The 22,021-nt window shown below is 35.1% G+C and overlaps 2 protein-coding genes and 1 long non-coding RNA gene across 3 annotated transcripts; all 3 read right to left on the reverse strand.

Moving 5' to 3' along the window:
- Positions 1–941: 941 nt before the first annotated feature.
- LOC141363508 (F-box only protein 44-like) lies at positions 942–4,914 on the reverse strand. Its single transcript, XM_073866109.1, has 4 exons — positions 4,799–4,914; positions 4,594–4,686; positions 4,386–4,515; positions 942–1,293 (listed from the first exon to the last, which is right to left on the reverse strand). Exons 1-4 carry the CDS (start codon positions 4,912–4,914, stop codon positions 1,153–1,155), a joined length of 480 nt encoding a protein of 159 aa, XP_073722210.1. The 3' UTR covers positions 942–1,152.
- A 367-nt stretch (positions 4,915–5,281) lies between these two features.
- On the reverse strand, positions 5,282–7,958 carry LOC141363507 (uncharacterized). The gene is made up of 3 exons (XR_012368994.1): positions 7,588–7,958; positions 6,964–7,018; positions 5,282–5,295 (listed from the first exon to the last, which is right to left on the reverse strand). It is a non-coding gene; the product is annotated as an uncharacterized lncRNA (long non-coding RNA).
- A 3,684-nt stretch (positions 7,959–11,642) lies between these two features.
- Positions 11,643–20,483, reverse strand: LOC129427188 (F-box only protein 2-like). The gene is made up of 6 exons (XM_055183488.2): positions 20,404–20,483; positions 19,332–19,386; positions 16,496–16,598; positions 16,293–16,385; positions 16,083–16,212; positions 11,643–12,035 (listed from the first exon to the last, which is right to left on the reverse strand). Exons 2-6 carry the CDS (start codon positions 19,366–19,368, stop codon positions 11,895–11,897), a joined length of 504 nt encoding a protein of 167 aa, XP_055039463.2. The 5' UTR covers positions 19,369–19,386; positions 20,404–20,483; the 3' UTR covers positions 11,643–11,894.
- Between the last annotated feature and the right edge of the window lie 1,538 nt (positions 20,484–22,021).

Raw genomic sequence — 22,021 nt, forward strand, 5'->3', positions numbered from 1 at the left:
AAACAAAAAAGGTTTGATGGCACAGATCCCAAGCCAAAGACCAAAGGGAATGATTTTGTCACCTCCGCCTCTCAGAAGAATGCAACCATGTTCGTCCCAACCTGTTGAAAACTGACAAAACACTTGGTAAAATGCAAGCAAAGACTTTAAATGCTTAATGCAGCATATTATTATACAAAACCAAACAATTTATATTTCATACACTCACCTGTACCATGTAGTTTAATTGTCATAAAATGTATTCATGTCAATGACTTGGATTCACTGTAATTTCAGATTTTGCCCGTAAGCCCATTTTCAGATTTCACAACAACCATACTTCCCTTATTAGTTACACTTACTTTCTAAGTATTTTGTCCCATTTAAAGTACAGTTATCTGAAAGTTCTTGATAAGCAAAATGACTTAAGAAAATAAGTATTTTAAAAATAAGACAACAAAAATCAAGTGACATTATGCATTTAAAACAATCTTGTTTTAAGCACAAATCAATGTAATTTAATTCAATTTTTTTCAACTTCTTTTCTTAGGTCATTTTGCTCATCAATCAAATACATCTTAATTTAAGAATTTTTAAATATTTGTACTAAAACCAAGACAAAAATAAGTAATAAAGTCTTTTTTTTTGCAGTGTAGCCAACGCTTAATTAGCATATATTATTATATGTAACGAATGGAGGGCTTGACATTAAAGCTTGTCCTAGACAAGTTTGATGCGTACATAAATATTTTTCTCTGCTGTTAACCGGTTAAAGCACACACATGTGTGCTGTGATCATTTCTGTGCCGAGTCTGTGCGGCACCCATAAATAATCGAGCTACTAATCCACTCGTTCAACTGTATAAATGTAATTGGTTGCAGAAAACACTCAGCAACTGTGTTGAATAATACATTTGCACATATTAAAAATACTACATAGACATATAAACAACAATAAAAACTTGATTTTCACCACAGGGAGACTTTATTAAGCTGCTGAAAGCAGAAAATAATTTCAATTAATTCCCCACATGTTTAATTTTCAATCAGAGATAAGTTTATGTATTTGTATTCTGATAAATCTTTAAAAAATAACCAAAGGCTTTGCTATTTCAGCAAGGTTATGGCAAAAAGCAAAGTGCTGACCAATCAGTAACATTATTGAATCACATATTAGGGTTTTGGGGGTATGGTGACAGAACTTCCAGTGACTCGTATTCCATAGCAGCCTTTCCAGTGTCTAGTGTCTTGACCACCATGTTCAAAAGAGATGAAGCGTAGACCAGGACCATAACCTGTAAACTTGTGTGTCACCTATGAAAGAAGAAATAAAAGTGTAGTTATATTCAATGTCCATGAACTTAAAACTATCCACAAGTTTCAGGGCACTACTGTAAAGAGAATGTCGTCACTCCGGGACAACATGTACTAGTGACTCCTGACTGTATCGCAGTATGATTCAACACTTCAAGTGTCGAAAACAGCGCCATCTGTTGGTTAATAAAACATAAACCTGTATCAGTCGCTTCTGGAAGAAGCTCCATCAGATGAAGCAACCAGCAGATAAAATTCAGATGGATTTTAATTAGGGATGCACCGAAAGAAAAATTCTTGGACTTTACTGTTTATGAAGTTTTTATTGCTGAAGCTCCTCATGGTCTATAAAATGAGATGAAGAGCTTAAGTCTCTCATTCTTCGTGCGTGTGCATTCAGCCGACAAATTAAGAGTTTAGTTGCAAAACAAGATAACTCCGTTTTTTAATTTTGATTGTGCATTCCAATTAATATCAATTCGACATTCATTCAGTGCATCCCTAATTTTAATGTTATGTTATTTGTACAAATAAAGCAGTACAACATGTGTAAATATAAGTAAATTAAATTAGTTTAATGTAAATGAGTTTACTAACTCACTACATTCCAGTATAAGTTCATATTTATTTCAATTATCTGATATTGTACAGAATAATGTTCACACGCACATAATCACAAAAGTATATGCACTGAAAAAAAAATGATTAATTGAATTTAATAAACTTTTTAATGGTAAGTGGTTGCAATCAATTTAATTAAGCTACATTTAAACAAAAGTTTTATATTTTATTTTACTTTACTAATCTTTTTTGTTTAAATGTAGCTTAAATAAATTGATTGCAACCACTTACCTTAAAAAATTGATTAAATTCAATGAATCATTTTTTTTCAGTGTGTACATACAATACTATCTATACAGTATTACGTGGGAAAAAAAATGTAAATACGGCAAAAAACTCATAAAGCTCTGGTGTTTGAACGTTTTACAGTGCACGTGACTGAGCAGAAAATAAAGCTTCGGCTGTGTCTTAAATAGCCTCCTGTACCCTTAAATAAGAAACTTGTGAATAGGTTTGATAATAAGGAAGCTATTCGTCTGATAGCTTCAAGTTACCTACTAATATTATAGAAACAGTCACACAAACATTAATTTACTTAAACTAAACCAATAGTTTTTTGTTAATGAAATAAAGGAAAATATCTGAACATTTAGGCATTTAACAGACACTTGTGTCCAAAGCAAGTTATAGAAGTCAAGGCTATACACTGAAAAAAATGATTCATTGAATTTACTCAATTTTTTAAGGTAAGTGGTTGCAATCAATTTATTTAAGCTACATTTAAACAAAAAAGATTAGTAAAGTAAAATAAAATATAAAACTTTTGTTTTACACTAACACATCTTGTTTGTTTTAAATTCAAATTCAATGAATGTTTGTTTTAAATTGTGTGTCACCTTTAAACGATGACTAATGAATGTCATTGACATATAAAATAGCGCATGTCAATGTTTAAATGCTTTTTGAGCAGCAAGACTGGCTCATATTTCCAAAAACCTCTAAGACAAGCAAAAATGCGTATGTCTGCTCAGACCAGGGGCCGGATTCACGAAAACGTTCTTAAGACAAAAAATAAGAAAGTTCTTAAGATAAATTATAAGAAGTTCGTAAGAATGTTCCTAAGTGCAATTCTCGAACATTTCTTAAGAAGTTCACAAATATTTTCTTAAGAATATCTTAAATGTGTGTCTTAAGAATAAAATGACAAGCTTTGGAATGAATGATACACTGCTAATGATGTAATAAACTTATTAATCTTTTGACTAACGTTACCTTGCGATCATTAACGCGATACAAACGAGTGATACATTAAGACTATGGGCCCTATTTTAACGATCTAAGCGCATTGTCTAAAGCGCACAGCGCAACGTCTAAATGGGCGTGTCCGAATCCACTTTTGCTAATTTAACGACGGGAAAAATCGTTTTTGCGCCGAGCGCATGGTCGAAAAGGGTTGGTCCTATTGTAATGGGAGTATTTTGGGCGTAACGTGCAGTAAACCAATGAGAGTCACAGCTCTCATTCCCTTTAAAAGCAAGTTGCGCTGGCGCTATGTCTAATCCCTATTTAGATGACGGACTTTGTAAACTGAAAAACTAAACGGAGGTAGAAGATCCCCAGTTTAAGATTAATGTTAAATAATTGTGTTGTTTTTCCCTTATATTGAAATTGTTCTTTTTTATTAAAACCTTTAAACCCCGTTTTCTTTTAGTCATGGAAGTAAAAAGCAGGCTTGTAATTACTTTAAATGTATGGCTATCCAATATCATCAAAAAATAATTTACAAGTATGTAAGATAAGGTTTGTACTCTAAAAATACTTTATTTGTAACAAACAGGAGATAAAGAAATTACAAACGGCTCTCCTCACGTTTCAGCACTTTGGACAGCGTTTTTTTTAGCAAAGAGTTTTTTTAAGCATTACTTACAAATGTTTCTCATCTCACCATATCCACAGGTACATCATATACAATAAATCCGTGAGGTAGCATTAAAAAAAAACATTTAAAAACAGACGCATTTGTTTAAAGCAAAGCATTTATTTACTTATCAGGCTGCAGGTAAAGCAGCTCTTTGCGCCTTCTAACGTCTCATAATCAGTCCTCATTTATAAATATGTCCAAGAGACTCAATAATAATCTCTTAAATTCATTCCTTTAATCTTTCATATTTAAAAGCATTTTTGTGCTGCTGCGCATTTTGTGATAAGCAAACCCGCGTTGTCCTCCCGTTTATAGGCGCATATTACTAATGCGCTCTTTAAATAACATAAAACATATTGCGCCATTGACTTTAGACTTTAGACCAGGTTTTTGTTGGTCAATGGCGTAGTCTATTTTAGTTGCCTCAAAATAGCAACGCGCCAACAATGCGCCTGAACACACCTCGTTTTTCAGACCAGAACGCCCATGGGCGCAAAGGGGGCGCAAATGCATTTGCTATTTAAACAACGCGGCGCTAAACGTGAAAATTAGGGTGGAAACTAGCGAAAGACACTTGCGTCGCGTAACAATTCTTTCGGCCATATTTTACCTGTGTCCAGTTGATACCCTCGGGCACAGTCACATCAGGCGGCTTAAATGTAGCAATGACAGCTCGACTTGCATTGAGCAGTGACACATTAAGCCTATAAACGCCCCCACAGTCAGGTCGACTGCTGTACCTAATCACAGACATGGAAAAGAAATGAGCTGCTATACATTAAATGAAGACAATACTGAACTAGATGATAAAGACTCACCAGTCCTTCACAGTCACTTCAGGCGTAGAATCTAAATATGCAGCATCATAACCGCTTTTCACCAGATCAATCACTTGTTTTTTTAGACACGGCCTGGAAAATTGTACAGAGATGAATATTGAGACACAAAGACACAACGGAGTATGATCATAAACTCACATTCACACATCATTATTGTTGTCTATTCTGAATAATTTTCTCTTACTTATGTGAGGTGCAGAAGTATGTAGCCACTGCATCATCTGGCGTCGGTTCAATATGCCATTGATCTCCACCGTTCTGTGTCAACTCCCAGTTATTATAACACGGTCTCACACCCATGGCGTCAATATTTGACGACACTTGACCATGCGTCAATATGTTGACGCGGAGGGTATACCTTTCGCGTCATTTTTTGACGAACTGGGGACTTCAATACTATTAGGTACGCGAAATTAAACAGTTGTCGCCTGGCATTGGGGTTAGGGAAAGGTTTGGGTAGGGATGTCATTATGTAAATCTAACCCTGAACCGACGCGAAAATGGTAGAAAATGGTAAGAAAATAGGAAAGAGAATGCAACGGACTTAATAGTATTGAAGTCCCCAGTTCGTCAAAAAATGACGCGAAAGGTATACCCTCCGCGTCAACATATTGACGCATGGTCAAGTGTCGTCAAATATTGACGCCATGGGTGTGAGACCGGGTTGGTTATTAAAACCCTCTTAAAAACACATGAGATAAAAGCTGTTTATATAGAAAGATGGCTACATGTTATTGGCCATAAAATGATATACATTGTCTATACTTTATGATATACTTGAATCTAAAACTATCTTAACACCACTCTTATATAATAATGTGCAGTATTGAGTTACTTGAGAGACTACAAACAATATTTGTAGTTTTAAAAATTAATTTGTCATCACTACAGGACCTTATAAACGAAAAAGGCAACTGTACACTGTCAGAAAAAATGTACCCAAGCTGTCACTGGGGCAGTACCCTTTAACATGTCCTGATTTAGGTACAGAACCTTTGACTTTGAACAAAATTGACATGCATGGCATTTACTGGATTCTGCCAACCAACTGGGTTACATTTTTCATAGTTCACTTTAGACATTCTACTAACTATAAATAACTTTGCAACTGCATGTCAACTAACTTTCACTAATTTGCAACTATATGTCAACTAACTGTCATTAGTGTATTAGTAGACTGTAAGTGTTAGGGTTAGGGAACAGGTTAGGGTTCGTGGAATAAGTTGAAATGCACCTGCAAAGATACTTATAGACAGTTGAATGTCTGTTGAGGGTTCATCATAATAAAGTGTTTAGTAAACAGTCTACTAATACTGTAAAGATTGGTAGTTGATAAGTAGTTACAAAGTTACTTATAATTAGTAAAATGTCTAAAATGGACTATCGAATAAAGTGTTACCACAAACGGATATTTCTGAATGTCCCGAGGCTGGGATTAAAGGGACACTTCACCCATTTGCATAAAGCTTTGTATAGTTAGAACCCAAGTCATGTTTTTGAATGTTTAAAATGTTTTATTCCTTGTACTTGTCATTGGTTTTATGTTTTTAAGTCTCTTATTAGTGTGTGCTATATAAAGTGTGCTTAGGATTTTTATTTGTGTGTACAGCACTTTGGGCAACATAGTTGCATGAAAATGTGCTTTATAAATAAATAAGTTGAAGTTTGAATGGTCATGCATCATTTCCTCAGTTGCCGCTGAGACAGGAGAAATACAGATTTCAGTGTTGCACTTCCTTCTTTCAATGATGTAACAATCATCATTTTGCATCATTGAAAGAAGGAAGTGCAATATCTTTGTCGAGGGAGTGAGACTACAAACACCCCTTTTCTCGCTCAAATAGGCAACAAATTCAAAATGTATGTTACATTTCGACTACAAACATGACACACTTTCAATAAAGATTAATGTTTCTACGGGTAAAATGCTCCTTTAAGCGGATTTGAAGTGAAAGTATTTGATAAACTTATAAAGCGTGCCGAGAGCATTCGGTTAATGATGAGGTGGCGTTAGCAGAGCTCTTCTTATCTAAACATACATTTTCCTTACACACAAATATATATATATATATATATATATATATATATATATATATATATATATATATATATATATATATATATATACTCTAAAAATGTGCTGTAATTTTGCAGCTGGTTGCCAGTAACTTACTGTAGAAGATAAGTCCAAAAATGTTTCGTGTTCATTTAACTTTAAACAAAATGTTGCCAGTAAATAACATAAATGTAAAATCTACAGTAAGTTACTGGCAGCTAGTTGCCAGTAATACTCATTAATACTGTAATTTCTACAGACATTTTTTACAGTGTTAATGTTATTTTACTTACCGTCTCCGTGTGAGTTTTTCAGGAGATTTAAAAGCATTTTGGAGTTTTGTTTTTCCTGTAGCAATTAAAAGAGAAAAAGGTCATAAAAAAATGCTTCGGTGCTGCGTTCAAGTTGAATAAAATTGGTTATAAGTCAGTTGGACTTTTAAGTTTTTGACTATTATATAGTTGGCATAACTTAAAAACAGGAAACTATTAACTTAATTTGTTTACCAAAAAAATGTTTTTATTTATAAGCTCTTTCCTCTTTTGACTTCTGTCCACGGTGTGGGTGATTTTAGTTTTTAAGTATCCTTAACATAGACATTCTGCAAAACCTGACTCCTTTAATCTTATGCACCATCATCAGTAGTGTCACCAAAAATGACTCTCTATTTGAAAATGTAATAAATGAATGTAAAGTTTGCAGTGCTATCTAAATAAAAGCAATAGTGATTCTTGTTTAATGTAAATGAGAGGCATGAACTCTATTAGCTGTGGACTATAAAGATTTAATTCTTTTATCCTGCTGCAGATAAAGACAATCAATGACTGCTCCATGATGAGACTGTACACACCCCTAATGCAAATTAATCACAGTACACTAATTAAAACAATGACTTATATAAAATGTTCAATATTTACCTACAGTGAGTCTTCAGGTGTCACAGGTGAGGTACTCTTCAGGTGTGAGGTTTAGTGCGGCACTACCTAGAGTATTTATTGGGTTCAAACTTCCTGAAATTGAACACTGCAGACTGAGATGGGATGTAACATGTGCAATCTTGTACCAGTAAGAGTTCTTGCCTTATAGGGGTGCGTTTTCCAAAAGCTTTGTTAGTCAACTATGGTCACAAGTTTAAACATTGTTCAGTGATTCGGGTGTTTTCTGAAACTAACATTCCTGCAGACATTCACAAACTGCATTCAAGCTTCTGCGGTTTTAACTGGTTTTTAGAAGTGTAGTTTCTTGTTATTCTTGATATCCATCATTTTAAATACACTGCTGAAAACAATCAAGGGAACACTTTTTAATCGGAGTATAGCATCGAGTCATTTCAACTTCTGGGATATTTATCTGGGATGCATTGTCCAAACAACCATGTAGCTTACAGATTAACCACCATAGTGCAATACATAGCTAGAGAAAATAACTATCTAGTCAAGACTGTTTCCCGAAAAGTCTTACGATGCAATGTACATCATTACAGCCGTAACCTGACATTAAATTAATTTGAACAGATTAATAAGTACTCTACCTCCCATGTGACATCATCAACTATATTGTTGAACCAACATGGTTCAAACAATGAATGTGCTAAGTTACGGGAAACGGTCTTGACTAGATAGTTAGTTTGCATTCGACTATACATTGTGTTTAACAATATTTGATGGTCTGTACATTTGGTATGTTTTTTAAGAAGTTACCATTGTGTTGAAGAGTTGAGCGTCTGCATAGGTCGAGAACATATTTGAGTAACTGAGCATTATCTTACATGCTGTTTCAATCAAAAGGCAATTTGGTTAAAGTGCTACGACTGCTGCAACCTGACAAGTGTTATTCATTAAAAAGTATAATTTTTGAAAGTTTTCAACAAGTATGAACTTAATTTTTATTAAAAGTAAATCCAACTCAATATAGTTTGTCCTCGAGTTCTTTACTAGTGTACCGTCATTAACATATCAGTTAATGGAAAGCTAATGTTAAAATGTAAAGTCTTCTAACCATTCACAGGCTATTCACATATATGAGATAGGAGCCATACATAAAACTTATTTTTTGATAATAATTTTATAATAAAACACTGTGTTTGGCAGACTGTATAACGCATTGATTAATATTTCACTAAGAATCACCTTCAAAGGGCAAATAACCCAATTAATGTCCAGGGGCGGAGTGGGACCGAAAAATCTACTGGGAAATTTCGTAGCCCACCGGCCCTCGTGGTCAAAAAATAATAATAATTGGGTCGAACATGCTCATAAACAGGAAGTAACACATAGAATAATGCGTGCATCTTTGAATATAACTATAAGAATATTTATTTTAAATATATTTTTTGTCATATAAAGTTTTGAGAGATAATAATGTTGTGAGGATATTTATTGCCATGTCAGACATTTATTGCCGTTGAATACTTACATATATAATATGGAAATCATATATACATAGAAGGAAATAAATAATGACATATACTGCAAAGTTACCATGCTAATTTGTATTTATGATATGTGGAGATAAATAATCCTTTGCAAATCTGCTGATTTGATCCGTTCATGTCCTGACCACCAGGATAGAGATTTTAAACATCCTTAATCCACACTTACTAGTCTATCAAATAACATCTAAAGTATATTGTTTATGTGATCATAGCGAATCACACAATCATTTTATACGCAGAAGCAGCGGTCAGCAGCTGCAGCGCACTCGGATCCAACGGCATACAAACTGCAATAAACAAGTGTTCGGCGGCTTTTTACATAAAAGACAGATAGGCTATGCCATTTGGGGAGGGGCTGCTCACTGATCCCCGTATTTTTGTAAATCCTGGACATGGTTGGACCTGCCAAATGGGTTGGACGTGCCGAACAGGTTGGACCTGCCGAACGGGTTGAGCACTTGAGCAGAGGGGCTGCACAGTTTGACCAGCAGGAAGCGGCCGCTTATATAACTTGCAATATATAACTATTATCAGACTGGCCCTCGTGGCCTCATGACGGTATCCAATGGCTTATAATCTGACTCCAATTTATAATTAATCAATACTCTTCTTATGCTGATCGCAGTTTATTCACTATTATTATATTTTAATTCTCTTAATTATTTAGAATGAATGACATTCATATATAGAGAATATGATGTTTCTCTGGAGGTGCTTAATGCAGTTTCATACAGCTGGGTGTAGAGGCATTTCTCCTTCTAACTTAAAGTCAGAGGTTTATCCAAACACACTATAAAAATATGAGGATCCATCTATGTTGAGATTGAATCATTCTTCCCTCCAATCTACATCGGTGGGTATTCATTATATTTTCAGTCAGGGTAATACCTAATCTACCCCCCTCTGCGATTTATAAAACATAATAAAAGACTTGACAAGGTTTAAAATGAATAGATGTTAACATTTTTTTTGCCAGGCAGGTTACACTTAAATCAATCATTTGGTTATTCAAATTCATCAACAATTAAAAGATCAGCATAGAAAAGAAATACCTGGCAACCAAAGACACACAAAGTGGTCTAGGAAGATTCTTGCTAAAGAATGCTTCCATGATGTTTATATATACACAGAGTGTCTGGTTACAGAATGCGTCCCCGAGTATTTTGGGCCACCTTTTATACACAGACAGGACAAAGAAATCATAACACTCCCACATTAGGATTTGGTTGGTCAAGCATCTGTAAACTAGATCTTCTAAGGAAGACACACCTCTAGCAAGAGTGCAGATTATGCTCTAAGTTCTTAAATTGGTTCACTTTATCTTAGAATAACAGAAATTAGACCTTTTTATACATCGCACCATGACCTTTAAAATGAAACCACACATGTAAATTAAATTGCAATCATATACATAATATCATATATATTCAGCAGATACCCAATGATGTGAGCCTGAAGGCTTGGGGGTCGAATGCATGTCAACAGCTCTGCCTGAGGGTCAAATGGCACCAACCGAAGTTTTATTGTTTAACAATGTCTGTCCATAAACAACCCAAAGTTAATTATTTAACATCTGGTACTACAAGTGTATCAGTGTATTTCAAATATGAATCTTTGAGCATGAACAAGCATTCAAATAAATGAAGAGAACAAAGTGCAGGCCTGCGTAATAACAATAATACAGCAATAACAAAGTACAAAGGTTTCAATTAACTGGAGATCTGGCGATGAATAATGGAAAGCAAGTCCCAATAGATTCAGGGAATGTTTACTTGATGTAACCCATTTAGTTGAAATAGAGATGCTCCTCATTATGGTGGAAATCCTCACGTGTAAAGTTAATTGGGTGTACCTCTGTGTAGACGCGTTGCTATAGAGTAAATGGTGGGTTTGGAGTTAGATGCGATGATTTTCTGTTTTTGCTTGTGAGATATGGAATTTATGTATGTCTGTGTGTGTGAATAAAACAAATAAAGCACTTTTTATATGAGTCCTCACCTCTCACAAGGTTAAACAAGTGAGACACACATCTGATTAAAAACAAGAGCTATATTGTATGGTGGAAGAGCACTTAGTTTGCAGCACTTCGACCTCGAGCGCAGTAATATTGATGGAAGTTTAAGCGAGAGGGGAAGTAGTTAGTGATGATGTTACTGCGCGCCAAGGTTGAAGTGCTGCAAACTAAGTGCTCTTCCGCCCTAATTGAGACCCATATGGGCAGATCTGAATCTGCCCCTTTAGCTTTTATATTACGTGAACGTAGTTCCAGACAATGCTTTATTATTCTGCTTAAGCAAAGTGTTTTTTGTTGTTTTGTACTTTGCTAACGGTTCCTATCCTGCATTATTACTGTACATTGTGAAATCTGTCATTTACAATACTTAAAGGCAGATGAAAACAAGGCTCTCATGTATCACACATTCACAGTGAAACAAGCATTTCAGACAGATTTGTCTTGCACATGATTTGTCTTAAAGCATTTTAAAAACACCACACAGACATATAAACAACAATAAAAACGTGATTTTCACCACAAGGAAGACTTTATTAAGCTGACAGCAGAAAATAATTTCAATTATTGCCCCACACATTTTTATTTTCATTCAGAGATAAGTTTATGTATTTGTATTCTGAATAGGCATTTAAATCTTAAAAAAGTAAGCAAAGACTTTGCTGGTTCAGCAAGGTTTAGCCGTGAAGTTTCTGTAATGTTACTTTACTATTTATTTATATTTATAGTATAGTCAAAAGCAAAGTGCTGACCAATCAGTAACATTATTGAATCACATATTAGGGTTTTGGGGGTATGGTGACAGAACTTCCAGTGACTCGTATTCCATACCAGCCTTTCCAACTTTTATTGTCTTGACCACCATGTTCAAAAGAGATGAAGCGTAGACCAGGACCATAACCTGTAAATGTGTGTGTCACCTATGAAAGAAGAAATAAAAGTGCGGTGATATTCAGTGTCCATAAACTTAAAACTATCCACAAGTTTCGGGGGGCGCTACTGTAAAATAATGTTGGTACAACTGCAGAAGTAGCATAGCAATTGTATTCTGTGTGTTAATTAGCAAAGAGGCTACGTGTTTTCCCATCATTGTTTACTTTGTAAAGGTGCAAATCTTTATGAGTGAAAAAATTTAATAGTGATAGATAAATCAACCACTAAGACTCCTGACCGTATCGTACTAATGAAGCTTTTCCATTAAATAGTACCCCACAGTTTGGTTTGGGTCAGCTCACCTCACTTTGGCTTGGTTAGCTTTTCCATCGAGTTTAGTGACACTTCGTAGTGGGAGGCAGGCCCGGTACTAGGCTTGCTGGACTGGGGGGGGCAGTCAGGATTTTTGGGTGGGCAGCCATTTCCCGACTAAAATTATTCATACACTAAAATTATGGATGTTTCAATCCAATATTATTTTGCATATGTCTTATAATAAATGGCCATTTATATGTCCTTTTGCACATTCAAATTTTAAAAGTAGATGCAATTGGATTTATAATGATTTATAATGTTATAATGATTAATGTAGTTTTACACATTAAGTCACAGTTAATGAAATCAGGCAAGCAGGTGATATAAATGCAAAGCTGTATATATAGCTATATTTTATCAATGTGTACACTAATTTATCTATAAGTGAAATAATAGATTAAATGCAAAGCCATTCTTATACCTAACCTATCCAACATATGCCTTTATTCTAAATAAACACTTGTTAGGCACTTTATTTCCACTTCTCATTCTCAAAAAATGTCTTCATTTAAAATAATGCATTTTCAATGTGATATGTGATAAGCTATATTTTAATTAATTCCTGACCCTACCATGCTGCTGCAGCAACCTCAAATATCACAACAAACACAACGGTTTAAGTAATCTATTTTGAAACATCATGAAAGCAATTTGACATGCATGACAAATTCGTCAAAAGTTATCCTGTAACAGCACCAGACAAAAGCACAAGCCTTAAAATACTGTAAGTGTGATTTGAGACGAGACCAAAGATAAATCACACTGCTTTGTTCATAACACAGCAAATTACATATTATAACACAACGCAAAATTATAAAATACAACGTTTTACCTTACAATGACCTTGCGGAGTTACAGCACCTCCTGAACTTAAAAGTATGTAGATATTTGCGTGTGAAGTTTTTCTCAAACGCGAGCTGAATGAGCTGATGAATGACGATGACAAAACCGCTAAAATGTGATTTTAAAACTGCACGCGATGCTCAGCTGTTACAATACTGTATATTTACTGCATAACCATCTTATATCATTTATATCTACTATATAGTATGCCACAACCAAACTGCATATTCTAATTTTAATAAACAGAACTACGTCTAAAACAAACACACTAAATGCTGCTGGAGACTTGCCATTGGCTGTTGTATTTGAATGAATAAATAATGAGGTGAGTCTAAGAAAGGATAAGGGGCTGTTTTGGGCATGTTTTACTATAAAAAAAAGTTTCACTTTAATATGTGTTGTGTTATTACGTTTATGTAATACTAAATTGCATTGTTTCTGATATATATTTTAAAGATGCGTTTTTTTTTAAGTTACCGTCATAGAGAACAGTAGTACGTTTCTTGTGAGTTAAATACTGCTGAAAAGACCCTCAAGGCTTGAATAGGCTAATCAGATAATAATGGGCGGAGCCGTATACACTGGTGTTTGCCAACAGAACACGTTTTTGTTTAAAAAGACGCCGTTATTTTATAGTTGGCTGGACATTTTTGGGGGGGCAGAAGGAAATTCTGGGGGGGCAATGCCCCCCCAGCCCCCCCGTAGACCCGGCCCTGGTGGGAGGGATTATAGGCGTGTCGTTATATTTGCGCTGCATACTGCTGTGACATCATACATGTGAGAGCGTCGTTGTACATCCCCATACATCCGTTTATTTCTCAGTCTACCAGAAAATTAAAATTGACCTTCACAAATAGATGTTTGCACATCACGTTTATCACTACCTCTGTCTCACATGACAGTTTCTGTACAAACACCCGTGGCGTCGGTCAACGCACCCCGCTGAGCCTCATTTAAATTGCACTTAAGCATATATGCGGACAAAAAAACATCTATTTGTAGTGGTCACTTTTAATTTTGTGGCGGACTGAAAAATAAATGAGTGTATGGGAATGTAAAACAACGCTCTCACTTGATGTCACAGTAGTAGGAAACTTGATGGAAAAGCTAACCAAGCCAAAGTGAGGTGAGCTGACCCGACCTGACCTGACCCAAACCGTGGGTACTATGCAATGGAAAAGCGCCATAAGATTCAAAACTTCGAGAGTGACGTCTGTTGGTTAATAAAACATAAATGTGTAGCAGCCGCTTCTGGATGAAGCTCCATCAGACTAAGCAACCAGCTGATAAAATTAAGATGAATTTTTATGTTATGTTATGTGTACAAATAAAGCTTAAAGTACAAGATGTGTGTGAATGGTCAATATAAATAAATTAAATTAGTTTAAAGTAAATTAGTTTACTCACTCATATTTAAATGATACGATCCGATATTGCATAAAAAAACATCCTTAATTTGATCTTACAATCATTTCTCAAAAGCCTCCACGTGTGATCCATAAAACAAATGTATATGAAAGGCCAACTCGTTCAAAAACACATGATATTTAATGTGTACTTTACGTGTATTTTACACATACTTAACATGTACTTTAAACAACACGTTACATACATGTTAAATACCACATGTATTTGCATCACTTGGCCTTCCATAAATGTATGCATGGAAAATGCAAGTACGCCTTACTTTTAGACATGAAATCTATAAATCCGCCTTTAAAAGATGCCACACTAAAGTCATTGACCTATAAAAGAGCACCTGTCAATGTTTAAAATCCTTTTCGAGCAGCAAGAATGGCTTATATGCAGCCATATCACCCTGTAGCCCAAGAAGCTAAGCAGGGCTGAGCCTGGTCAGTACTTGGATGGGAGACCACCTGGGTAAACCAGGTTGCTGCTAGAAGTGGTGTTAGTGAGACTATACTATACTGTCAAAAAATACCGTCCATTCGGATGAGACGTTAAACCGAGGTACTGATTCTCTGTGGTCGTTAAAAATCCCAGGATGTCCTTCGAAAAGAGTAGGGGTGTGCCCCGGCATCCTGGCCAAACTTGCCCATTGGCCTACTAATCATCCCTCATTCTAATTGGCTATATCACTCAGTCTCCTCTCCACTAATAAGCTGGTGTGTGGTGTGCGTTCTGGCGCAATATAGCTGGCGTCGCATCATCCAGGTGGATGCTGCACATTGGTGGTGGTTGAGGAGATTCCCCTGTTCGTATGTAAAGCCCTTTGAGTACTGAGAAAAGCACTATATAAATGTAAGGAATAATAATAATATTTCAAAAAACCTGCCACAAACAGACAAGCAAAAGTGTGTACGTCTGCTCAGACCCTGACATGGCGCTAAGCACTTTTCCACGTCAAAGAGAGTTTTTATAAATATGGGGCCTCATTTATCAACCGTGCTTACAAACAGATGTGTGCGTAAGAACAGTTTTACGCAAAGTGTGGAATTTACCATCTTACACTTACACATACGTAGAAATGTGTGTAAATATACGCACACCTCTGAGCATGCTTACGCACAGAATCTAGTGGTAGAATAGCGATACTACACAGGATCATCCCCAGTGTATATTTATTATCCACAAGCAGGTGTTAAAAACGATTTGTGGTGATTTGTCGTCAAATTTATGTTTACGCACATACTAAATTTCATCCGTATAAGAAAATATAGAAAAATTTCTATGCATGAACCCCACAGACTTTGGCGTGGATTTTTGCGTGTGCACACTTTACGATAAAATCTGTGCGTACGCACACTTTATAAATGAGGATCTTTATCTCTTGTATTCAGTTTAGTTTTAAAGTTGACCTGATTTCTTTCCTAAACTTGGTTTTATTGTAAACAATTCACACGTCCACATTTTACCTGTGTCCAAGTGGTTTCAGCGGGCACAGTCACATCAGCCGGCTTAAATGTAGCAATGACCTCACGATTTTCATTGAGCAGTGACACAGTAAGCCTATAAACGCCCCCACAGTCATGTCGAGTGGCGTACCTAAACACAGAGACATGCAAAAGAAATGAACTTCTATACATGAAATGAAGACAATACTGAAGTAGATGCTAAAGACTCACCAGTCCCTCACAGTCACTTCAGGCGCAGAATCTAAATATGCAGCATCATAACCGCTTTGCAGCAGAATGATCACTTGTTTTTTAAGACACAGCCTGGAAAATTTTACAGAAATGAACAATTAGAACCAGAGTATGATCATAAACTCACATTCACACATTATTAATATTGTCTATTCCTGTAGTGCTGAATAATTTTCTCTTACTTATGTGAGGTGCAGAAGTATGAAGCCACTGCATTATCTGTCATCGGTTCAACTATCCATTTGTCTCCACCGTTCTGCGTCAACTCCCAGTTACTAAAATCATCTTAAAAACACATGAGATAAAAGCTGTTTATAGACTAAGATGGCTACATGTTACTGGTCAATGACATACATTGTCTATATTTTATCTAAAACTATTTTAACACGACTCTTATGTAATAATGATACAGTATTGAATTACTTACAAAAAGATATTTGTAGTGTTAAAACCTTATCAATAAAAACGCAACTGTACACTGTCAGAAAAAATGTCAAAATATACCCAAGCTGTCACTGGGGCAGTATTGTACCCTTTAAAATGCTCCTGATATGCACCATTAAGGTACAGATATGTATTTAGTTGATACTAATATATATCTTTGAGGTACTAATTGCAACTCTTTAGGTCAAAAGTTGTACTTTTTGAAAGGGTAACACAGTGAGAAGTTCAGATACAAAACCCTCAAGTGTGTCCGACATGTTTTCTTGTATATGGGCTGTTATGAGTCATTTCACTTTAATGGCAATGAAAATGTTATTAGTCAGTAATTGAAAAAAAACACTTTTATGCTAATGATACTGTTATTTATACATTTGCTCCATCTACAGGCAGTGAAGGAGCTTCAGTTTGCATTTCATTCATTGGAAGATGCTCTGGTTAGTTAAAATTCAGAGAAAACAAAGTTTATGTTTTTTTCAAAAGCTCAGGCACAGCTTGATCATTTTAGTATTTTTACATTTGATGGTAAAGTTATTGAAAGAGTACCTTTTTAAAGTACTTGGGGATTTGGATGGATGATTAGCTTTTATTTAATGTAAATATTGCTACTCTAATCGATTGGCTTTTATATTAGAAATAAATCTAACTTTACTTTAAAGACCGAAAAGAAACTTGTAGAAGCTTCAACTGTGTTTGATTATGGTGACATATTATACATGCATGCAACCTCTATAATTTTAACATGCCTTGATTCGGTATACCATGTTTTCTTACAAATGCAAAGTCCCGTACTCATCATGGCATTTTATATGAGATGGTGGGTTGGACATCATTTGCTATACATAGAAAACAGCACTGGTACATTTTTATTTAAAAAGCAATGTAAACTTCCAGCTTATCTCTGTACACTTCTTTGTCTTTGTTCTGGCAATTACCAGCTACGCTCTTACAAGTGTTTGCTTTTTAACATACCTCAAGTTTGCAAAATAATTAGCAAAAAGAAAACTAGATAAATTTGTGTCCATTGGTCTCTCTTGTAAAAAAAATCAATTTCTTTGGACAAAACATAGTAAAGAGTTGCAATATCACTAAAGATGCAACTAGAAACATTGCAAATGATGAACGTCAGACTGTGAAATAAAGAAAGTGAAGCACACATTAGGGGGCGCTGTGATGTTTGTGGTGTTGTATTCAGGTCCAAGTACTCTCAAGAGATTCAAGATTGAATGTGATGCACGGCTGTTTAACATTCGTCTACTGTGCACTTAAAGCAGTGATTGGGGGGCATTACATTTTATAAAATACATTAATTTGTAATAAATGTGTAATTAAACTTCAGAAAAATATACTTTCCAACAAATAGCACCATGGCTTGACTTTCACTTTTTTGCTTAACAGCCACATGTGGTTAGTGTGGTTTTCCAAAGTTACTAGTCACTCAGCATTTTCACTGCCCACAATGTTGTTGTTGAAGTTGAAGTGTTGTTTAAGTTGAAGTGTTGGTAAAGTTGTTAATTAAAGTTGCTTTAGCATGCTAAATTTACTTGGTTTACTTAACCTTTTCAAAATAATACAGACTGAACATCCAAATTAAGAATACAGCATCACTACACGTCTTGTCATATTTAGATGCATGGAAAACATGCAGTTTAGTAAATCATAAATAAGAGTAGCTTCCAATGGATATAATAAAAGTGATTCAGGGGTTTATAAGATTGAATAAAAAAGATAAACAAAAAGCATAAACAAAAACTTGAAATATTTATTAACAACAGCAGTAAATGCTGTAGTGCTGCATGTAGACAAAACAAAGCTATGCACTAAAAACAAGGAATACATTTTTGTATTGGAAATACGCATGAAACAAATATCTAAAATTTGAATGAAAACTGCTTAAGACCTGAATTTTTTGTCAACTTTATCATGCAGAGAGCGTGATCATGGTTTCTGTTTTAGGCACTTATTTTCTGAGACAAATTAAAGGGCATTACTATCACAAAAACAAATTTAAAAAATCACAAGCATGAACCTCTGTCTCTGCCTGGACATGACCTCTCAGATATGTGCTAAACTCTATGATTTTCTCTCCGCTCTCACCCAGAGATTGTGCTCACATTTACCCTCGTCTGAAGTGTTTACCCACATTTGGTGGGTGTTAATGTCAAGCCCTGAGCAGCACTACATTTATATTATGTTTGTTAACACAAATTTTAAGTTTGAGGTTGTTTTATGTCATGAATTTTCACACAATTGGGGGTAAACGCCGAAAAGTGACTGACTCAGAAAGACTGCCGAGAACCACTGACTTGGAGTACTTTGCTCAAAAATGTACATGGTGTTTACTGGATTCTGCCAACAAACTGATATTTCTGAATGGCCTGAGTCAGGGATTAAGCGGATTTGAAGCGAAAGTATTTGATGAATGTATAAAACGTGCTAAGAGCATAAAATGTGCCGAGAGCATTTGATTAATAATATCTCAATAATAATGAGGTGGCGTTAGCAGAGCTCTTCTTATCTAAACATACATTTTCCCTTACACACATACACATATATTTTTAATATTATTTTACTTACCGTCTCCATATGGATTTTTCAGGAGGTTTTTAGCCATTTTTGAGTTTTGCTTTCCCTGTACCAAATAAAAGAGAATAAGGTCATATGGAACATTAGCCGGGTTTCCAGCCAAATGTGAAGCGAATCTTTAAAAAAAATTGCAAAAAAAGAGAAAAACAAACAAAGTAGGTGCGTTTCCATCAAGTTGTTTGAGCAAATGACAGTGGTATTGGTTTATTAGCCATGCAGCTTGTAATTGCCAAACTAAATTCTTTACACAGAAAAAGAAATGCAGAATTTTTTATGCAGGCACTAGCAGCAAGGGCATTGCAGTGATGTCGACCAATCACATTCCCCGCCCAAACAGCTAGGCTGGGTTTAATGTTCGGAATGTTCATTTACTTTTTTACGCATAGATCAAAAACCACCTCAAGCCAGCGTAAAAACTTTTTTGCAAATTAAGGAATTTTTTTTAAAAAATTGGCGTTTCCTTGATGCAATATTTTACAATGCACTTGAAATCATGGTGATGGAAACATGAAGTGTCTTTTTCTATATAAAAAAAATTATGCAATGTGCAGGTTTAATCAAAATGGTTATCCATTTTAGGTTTTTGACTATTATATAGTTGGCATAACTTAAAAACAGGTTGAAATTATTTTACATAATTTGATTAACAAAAACTTGGATTTTTGAATATTTTTTTATTTATAAGCTCTTTCCTCATGAGGACTTTGACTTCTGTCCACAATGTTGGTGTTTTCAGTTTTTAAGTATCCTTAATATAGACATTTTGCAAAACCTGACCCCTTTAATCTTATGCACCACCATCAGTAGTTTCACCAAAAATGACTCTCTGTTTTAAATTCAGAAAATGAGTTTAAAGTTTGCAGTGCTATCTAAACACATCTTTCACACTAAATAAAAGCAATATTGATTCTTGTTTAATGTAAATGAGAGGCATGACCTCTAATAGCTGTGGACTATAAAGATTTAATTCTTCTATCCTTTAACAATCAATGACTGCCCCATGATGGGATAAATGCAAAATACACTCATACACAATGGCTATTATAAAATGTGCAATACTTACCTACAGTGAGTTGAGCTTTTCAGGTGTCACTAAAGCACTGCGTAGAGTATTTATTGGGTGTAAACTTCCTAAAATCGAATATGGGATGTAACACATGCAATTTTGTACCAGTAAAAGTGGGTTTCCAAAAAGCATCGTTAGCAACTATGGCCGCAAGTTGTGATGTTTAAGCATAGTTCAGCATTTAGAGTGTTTTTTGGTAAAATCGTTCAGCGGACAATAACAAACTGCATCGCAAGCTTCTGTGGTCGTAACTGTTGTTGTTGAGTTGTGGTTAGCTGGGCTGTGAAAGCGTTGTACTTTGTTGTTATTGCCGGGCATTGATTGTGCTTTTGAACAAAATAAACATGCAAAATGCAGTGCATTCTATATCCAGCATTTAAACATCATCACTTTTTAATCAGAGTATAGCATAAAGTCAACTAAACACATGGGATTTTTATCTGGGGGGAATTTCTTAAACAACCACGTAGCTTACTGATTAACCACCATAGTATGACACATAGTTAAAGAAACTAAGGGCCAGATTTACTAAACACGGCAAATTAGCACGAGAGCGCAATTCCAAAAATGCGCCAATGGGAGTGGTAAGACATGCGGGTTATTTACTAAAAAAGTGCAAGTAACACAAGTGCAACAGCTGATTTCCATAATGACCATCGCAATCTACTAAGAGCTGCGCAAATTAGTTCATTAGTTCATGCGTTAACTCATCAAAGCTGATGAGTTAACGCATGTTGCGCTTGAGTTCAGCACCACACTGTAAAACCTAAAAGTTAACTCAACTCAAACCATTTAAGTAAACAGGTTGCATTAGTTTTAAAACACATACATTTGAGTACTGTGAACTTAAACAAATTGAGTCATATGCAGTTATGCACTTATATTTAAGTTCACACTACTTTAATATAAGTGCATGATTGCACATGACTCAAGTTCACAGTACTTAAATTTATGTGTTTTAAAACTTAAATGGCCTAATGCAACCGGATTACTTAAATGGTTTGAGTTAAGTTAACCGTTAGGTTTTACAGTGCACGGACATCACAGCTAACAAAGCCACTGGACACTGAAAAGTTAAGGTTTACAATAATTTTTGAAACATCTGGTATTGTGTGACTTCTCCTAATAGTGACTTCTATTTTATTTACTTCAGCAAATAAAAAACATGGCTTGGCAAACAATATTTTTGAATAATATCTTCCAAATAAACTGTTACGTGTTAAAACAATCATATGCATTGTATCACGTGTTCTCTGCTCTCTGTGATGTCTTCTTTAAAACTTTTAAAACTAAAAACTTTCATTATTCACTTACATATCCACGCATTATTCTGGAAAAATATTACATTTAAATATTAAGTAGATTGTGGTCGCATTTCATTAAATTTTATTGAGTTGGCTTGTAAGATTTTGGGTTGGAAAGCTTCAGAAAAGCTCACGTGATTTCTTAAGAGAACATAGGGACCATCAATGCTTATTGGTTTTTGCATTGCATTGTGGGAATTTTTAGGGAACGAGTTTTTCAATCCACTGGAAAGATTTTGCAATTGAGACCAGTGTTGCCCAACATACGATAATTGCCGTATTTGTACCATAATTTTTATCTACGTACAATC

The sequence above is a fragment of the Misgurnus anguillicaudatus genome, unplaced genomic scaffold (genome assembly GCF_027580225.2).
Source record: "Misgurnus anguillicaudatus unplaced genomic scaffold, ASM2758022v2 HiC_scaffold_42, whole genome shotgun sequence".
NCBI lineage: Eukaryota > Metazoa > Chordata > Actinopteri > Cypriniformes > Cobitidae > Misgurnus > Misgurnus anguillicaudatus.